Raw genomic sequence first — 6889 nt, 5'->3', positions numbered from 1 at the left:
TAAATAGCTCTAAGCATTTGTTGTTGATTTTAGTGTTGTTAGATTTTTGGATCACTGATCAAAATAAAGTAAGGAAGAGGTTGCTTGACCATGAAAATAATCAGCCATGATCAAAATATCCTTTATTATTATTCACTCTTTTTTTTAAATATAAAAATTTATTTTTATTAAGATTATTTTATCTTATAAGAGTTGTTAAGTGATTATAATCATAGAACCTTTTTTCATTAGCATTTTGTGTTATTATAAGGTATTAAACTATTTTTGAACATTTAAAATATATCCACTAGAATCAGATTTAAGTAAAGTAAACAAATTTAAGTAAATAGTAAAATTCAATAATGAAAGATGTAATTTTGTTTTTGTCCACTTTGGTTACTTTTATTAAAAAAATAAAAAATAAAAAAGAAAGAAAAACATGATACTTTTGAAGAATTGCCACTGTGGTTACTTTTGAAAAGCATATTTGTTATTGACGTAGATGCAGTGTACATAAGATGTTTCGGTGATACTCTCACTATCCAGTAAGATCAAGAAAACTTATTTTATAAATAAAGGAGGATGATAGTTTAACAAAAAAATTTGACAAACTTTTAACAAATTACCTTTTTAAGTAAAAAAAGCATTACAATTATTACTTTATTTTAATTAAAAAATAAAAATTTAATCTATTTAATTCTATTTATAGAAATTTTGTCAAAAGTTTGTTAAAAAAATTTGTCAAAATATAATTTTCCATAAATAAAAGATGAAGAACAGGAAGTAAACAAATGAATTTTTTTATTATTCATTTGATGGTTGACCATGACCTAAGATGTCACCACCAAATACATATTATATAATAAAAATAAACAAAGAGATCTGGTGTGCGTTCCAAAAACTGGATAGTCATAATAGCCGATGACATGGCGAAACTGTAGGCATAGATTTTAGTTTCATTTGTTTGTAGCCGTTGATGTAATTTGAAAGGCTACCTACCACCACAAGTGGTAGACTTTTCTTCCTAAGCTACCAAGGTTGACTCAAACGTTAGGAACACAGAAAAAGTTGGAAAAACGTAGCAGTGATAGAATAATCACAAATTATTGGTTTGTCAATTTTGAAAAAGAATGAACGAAGCAATGAGTTAAATATGGGGTCAGAGATGGTATGCCAAAACATGCCGCCAAACTTATGAATATATGTTTCCAACTACCCTAATTCCAATCCACCTTGCATGCATATAAAATGCTAACTCCTCCAACGTTACAAACACACAGACTTCATTACCATCCCCCACTTCATTAAGTTGAATAGAAGAAAACTAAGATGGTGAGTGTATCCGAGATCCGCCAAGCTCAAAGGGCAGAAGGCCCTGCAACTATTCTTGCCATTGGAACTGCAACTCCATCAAATTGTGTTGATCAGAGCACTTATCCCGATTACTATTTTAGAATCACAAACAGTGAACACATGACCAACCTCAAAGAGAAATTCCAGCGCATGTGTAAGTTTAGAACACCAACTAGCAATATTTACTTCATATAACTCTTGTTGATTCAATCTAAGTAGGATTCATTGGTTCACAATATTCCAGGTGACAAGTCCATGATCAAGAAGAGGTATATGCATTTGACTGAGGAGATCTTGAAGGAGAATCCTAACATATGTGCTTACATGGCACCTTCTTTGGATGCTAGGCAAGACATAGTGGTGGTAGAGGTACCAAAATTGGGAAAAGATGCTGCAGTGAAGGCTATAAAGGAGTGGGGGCAACCAAAGTCCAAGATTACACACTTGATCTTTTGTACCACTAGTGGCGTCGACATGCCTGGTGCTGATTACCAACTCACTAAACTCTTGGGACTTCGACCCTCTGTCAAAAGGTACATGATGTACCAACAAGGTTGCTTTGCAGGAGGGACGGTTCTTCGATTGGCCAAGGATTTGGCTGAGAACAACAAGGGTGCGCGTGTGCTTGTCGTGTGTTCTGAGATCACCGCAGTCACGTTCCGTGGCCCAAGTGACACCCACCTAGATAGTCTTGTGGGACAAGCACTATTTGGAGATGGAGCAGCTGCAGTGATCGTTGGTTCTGACCCAATTCCACATATTGAGAAGCCATTGTTTGAGCTAGTTTGGACTGCACAAACCATTGCTCCAGACAGTGATGGTGCCATTGATGGACACCTTCGTGAAGTTGGATTGACATTTCACCTTCTTAAGGATGTTCCTGGGATTGTCTCAAAGAACATTGGGAAGGCACTTTATGAGGCCTTCAACCCATTGAACATCTCTGACTACAACTCCATCTTCTGGATTGCACACCCTGGTGGACCTGCAATTCTAGACCAAGTTGAGCAAAAGTTGGATCTCAAAGCTGAAAAGATGAAGGCTACTAGAGATGTGCTTAGTGAATATGGGAATATGTCAAGTGCATGTGTGCTTTTCATCTTGGATGAGATGAGGAGGAAATCAATTGAAAATGGACTCAAAACTACTGGTGAAGGACTTGAATGGGGTGTCTTATTTGGTTTTGGACCTGGACTTACTATTGAGACTGTTGTTCTCCACAGTGTTGCAATATAACACCGTGCCAACTCCATTGTTTTTTTATTATTATTTTTTGTGTACCAATTTTCAGTCTTGTTGGAGGTTGTAATTCACATTAAAGTTATACATGTAACACTTGTTTATCCTTGAACCAAAAAACCATTTTTCGTTCTTGTGATAATTGATTATTTTCCAATATAATCAATTATTCTCGAAAAAAACAAGCTACTAAGTAATGCATTAACTAGAATAATCTATCAATAATCAATTATTTTAAATAAAAATTGAACTAGTTCAATCGAAATGATGTAATCTTTTATTGATTCATTCTAACTTTTACCATAAAAGATATAAACTAAAAAATACTCATTCAAACATATCAAAACATATTTCATTACTTTTGTTTTGATATAAAACAAAAATAAAAACTCAATGAAAAATGCAAAATGGTGATGGTCTAAGCAAGTGTGGTTGCCTAAGTCATTGTGGAAGGTGGTTGCAGTAACTTGTTATCCCTGTACTGTTGGGAGGAAGAGGTAATCATTGCTTTGTGAAACCTGTCTCATGTAGTGCCCTCTTGTCCAAGAGAGATAAGACATATGCCTTCGCATAAGTCCAATCACCCAACTCTCCTTACCTTTCTTAATAAATGCATGTTACCATATATTTTTCTTTCTTTTCCTCTCGTTTCATACCACCATGTCTCTTACAAATTGCCATATTTGATTTTGTTCTCCCACTAAATGTAGATGGACATTTTGGTTGTCAATCAACTATTTTTAGAAAATGAATTCTAAATATATTTTCTAAAAATAGAATTCTGAAAGATGAATTCCAAAATTCAAATGTGTGTATCTTAATTCAACATTGACGAAGGGCATTGTCTATGAACTTTTACTCTCTAATAGTTTATTTTACGCAAAAAGGAAAGGACAAGAGGTAAAAGTTAAACTTAATTTGCTTGTTAACGAAGAACACAAAGATCACAATAAAATTGATTCATTGCTTTCTATCTTTCTAAAACATATGTACATTGTGTGCTTGTGCTTGTTATGAATATGGTTGTTATCATTTTAACTATTTACTAATTTACGTTGTAATGTTAGGTAACCCCTAAAATAATGTAAGATGTTACTTCTTATTTTGCATCTTTCTTCACATATACAATACTACATATTGCCTTAAAAGATAATTTTCTCTATTTTAAATATTCATGTTTTCATAAGAGAAATAAGGTAGATGGTTCAAGCACAATGTTTATGGATTCCCTTTTCTAGTTGTTGTAGTATGTTACTCCATTTCACAATTAAGAGTAAGTCATCCAAAGTTTAAGCACTTATTACTCTATCAAGACAATGTGAACATAGTAACCTTATCCAAGCTCGTGATTGAAGAACCCATGATGCAATAATATTGTCATAAAGAGAGCATGATAGTGTCGAAGAGGGAATTCCATCAGTTACAGATTTATGAAGACAAGCATGTACTACCTTACATTGGCAAGGCAAATGACATATGTTTTGTTACAGATTTATGAAGACACGATTATTTCTTGACTTTTCTAACATGTGGGTCTCATAAATGCGAAGATAGAAAAGTTTTAGAATACTTATCTGGTTCACTTCAATGTGATTAAATCGTTAAGAAAATATTATATAATTTGATGTGATTTAATTGTGGATAGATAAAAAAATAGCTATAAACAAATTAACATGTCATGCTCACTCAACTAACTTATCAAAATTGACCTGTTGAAATTTCATATCATTTCTTAAAAAGAAAAATTGCACTCAAAGTTCTATTAAATTAGACTTCCACCTTTTTTAATTATAAAATAGATATTTCCTTAAATTAAAAAAAAATAGTTTTACATTTTTCTAGGTTAATTTTTTTTCTCTAAAAAAACATTACAGTTTTTTCATATGGTGCTAAATATGTAAAAATTCACTTTAATCTTGATAAAAAAATTATATTTTTGTTTAAAATAGGCAAGTTTCATAATTTTTTTTGTTTATAGATGTAAGACTTATTCAACATCACTATTACTTTATTTTTCGATGCTCTCATAAGTATTCTTTTTTCATATACTAGTTCTCAACTTTAAGATATTTTTTTGGTTACATTTGTTTAAAATCTGTGGGCATTTGGTGTATGAGGAATACTAAAAAACTTGATATGCCAATTTTTTTCATCTCTACTAATGCTCTTTAATTGGTTGTAGCATTGTTCTTGCAAGAAACAGATCTAAAAAAGTGATGAATAATAGTGTTGAAGAATTGTTTGTAACGTTCCATTTAATAGTACAATACTACTAAATGAAACATCACATAGTTGATAATCCATAAGTAGTTAGAGGCAAACACATAACTATTATTACAGTTATCCAAAATAACTATACTCTTATATAACAAGTTCTACGTCAATGTACTTTGAGGAAATAAAAGTTGACCACATAACTACAACCACTTCAAAAGATAAAAGCTAAACCTAACTCCCACAATCCTATATCTATACAGTTTCATCATCTTCCTCCTGAGGTAAACCCACACCTATTTCCTCATCTACTCACACACGTAAAGGTGATCATTGCAAAAAAAGAACAACAAACACAATAAGCACAAACACAAAAGAGGATAAACTAGTTTACAAAAGAAATAAGCACATAACAATTAAACTCTTTTCATCATTGTTGTGGTAAAGGCGTGAATGAACCTTAAACTGAAGACAAAAGTAAAGAAGTATCCCAACCTTAGCAAATAACACTCAAACCAAAATAGTTTTGTCCCTTAACACTCTTATTTATAGGTAAATTGGTTACAATTTTCATAGATACAGATGATCATATATTCTCAAATAATATCTCCTAATTTGGTTTATAGTTACCAAATATGGGAGGGATAACATTTTATCAAGATTCTCCTATATTTCCTCGAATATTTATCATATTTCGTTATTCTAGAATGTTCTTTGACTTTTTGGAGACATCTTTCCACATCTTGGGTTATCGCGTGACTTCTTACTGTGTGACCTTAGTTCTATGGAGACATCCTTCTATGACTTGAACCATCAGTTGGCTTCTTACAGTGACCTCGACTTTATGGAGATTTCATTTTATGACTTGAACTTGTACTATCACATGAATCCTTACAGTGATCTCGGCTCTATGGAGACATCCTTCTATGACTTGAACTTGTACTATCACGTGGATCCTTAAAAGAAACCCGATTCAAGTTTGGTTCTATTTTGCAAGCAGTATTGATTAGGTGGAATATCTAAGATTTATATATATATATATATATATATATATATATATATATATATATATATATATATATATATATATATATATATATATATATATATGCGGTGCCTATGTTGCATGTGTATCAAGGTGGGAACTAATATAAAAGAAGGACAAGGAAGCACAAGGGCAATGCTTCGATGAGCTATAGCAAAATAGTGACAGAACTATAAACAATTTAAGCAAATCTGGGAAATATATCAAGTTGACTACATTATCAACTATAATAATTTTGGAGCTACTGAAATATGTTTTCATCATCTTCACCATTAGTTACTCTATCAATTTAAAAAAAAATTATTCTTTTGTTTTTTATTAATATACCTATTTGAAAAATAAGTTTAAGACTAAAAAATAATTTATCATAATTTAATCAAAAGTTAAAAGACATAACTACTAAAAAAAATTATAATAATCAAGTTACAATTAAAAATCGATTATTAAAAATCACATTGTACATTGTTTCTTCTTCTATATTAACAAAAAATGAATATATAAAAAGGTTATGAGATAAAAAATAATGCTAAATATTAAATAAATAGTTTACTACCAAGTGAGATAAGAGAAAATTACCTTATTTATTTATTTAATAATGAAAGAGAAAATATGAAAAAATATGATAAAAATACAGATTTTATGTCTAACTTTTTTTAATAATAAAAGAAAATAAATAAGTATGAGAGAAGAATACAACATATACAAAATTCATAAGACAATGGGAGAGAAAACAAAAAATATCTTAATAATTTTTTTTTATATATTTGATTTTATGTTTTATTATTTATTATTGTACTTTATAAAATAAATAAAAAATACTTAATTTAATTTTTATTACTTTTGAATACAATATTATTTAATTTAAAAATACAAATAATTTAAAAAATTTAAAAATTTATATAGTTTAAAAAAATTAAATATAAAATAATAAAAAAAATTAGGGAAGGGGGCCGTAGCCCGCTGCCCCTTCCAACCTTCGCCATCGAAAGTAGTTTGATCTGGTATGTATGTATCTATACTTTTATTTATAATTTAAATTGCTAACAAAAAAAATAAAAA

The 6889-nt window shown here is 30.2% G+C and overlaps 1 protein-coding gene across 1 annotated transcript; it reads left to right on the top strand.

Annotated features, from left to right (window-relative positions):
- The first annotated feature begins 1209 nt into the window (after nucleotides 1–1209).
- On the top strand, nucleotides 1210–2713 carry LOC114169233 (chalcone synthase 17-like). The gene is made up of 2 exons (XM_028054286.2): nucleotides 1210–1486; nucleotides 1577–2713. The coding sequence occupies exons 1-2, from the start codon at nucleotides 1309–1311 to the stop codon at nucleotides 2566–2568; spliced, it is 1170 nt and encodes a 389-aa protein (XP_027910087.1). The 5' UTR covers nucleotides 1210–1308; the 3' UTR covers nucleotides 2569–2713.
- The last annotated feature ends 4176 nt before the right edge of the window (nucleotides 2714–6889 follow it).

The sequence above is a fragment of the Vigna unguiculata genome, chromosome 11, assembly GCF_037176805.1.
Source record: "Vigna unguiculata cultivar grain cowpea cultivar isolate G323 ecotype 2 chromosome 11, ASM3717680v1, whole genome shotgun sequence".
Classification (NCBI taxonomy): domain Eukaryota; kingdom Viridiplantae; phylum Streptophyta; class Magnoliopsida; order Fabales; family Fabaceae; genus Vigna; species Vigna unguiculata.
Note: the sequence above shows the minus strand (reverse complement) of the source record. Positions and strands in the feature narration are given on the sequence as shown.

What these genes read in the sequence shown, in the direction of transcription:
- LOC114169233 (XM_028054286.2), top strand. Translation starts at nt 1,309, where the DNA reads ATGGTGAGTGTATCCGAGATCCGCCAAGCTCAAAGGGCAGAAGGCCCT. An exon ending in AGAGAAATTCCAGCGCATGT is followed by an intron (nt 1,487 to 1,576) that starts GTAAGTTTAGAA and finishes ACAATATTCCAG; the next exon opens with GTGACAAGTCCATGATCAAG.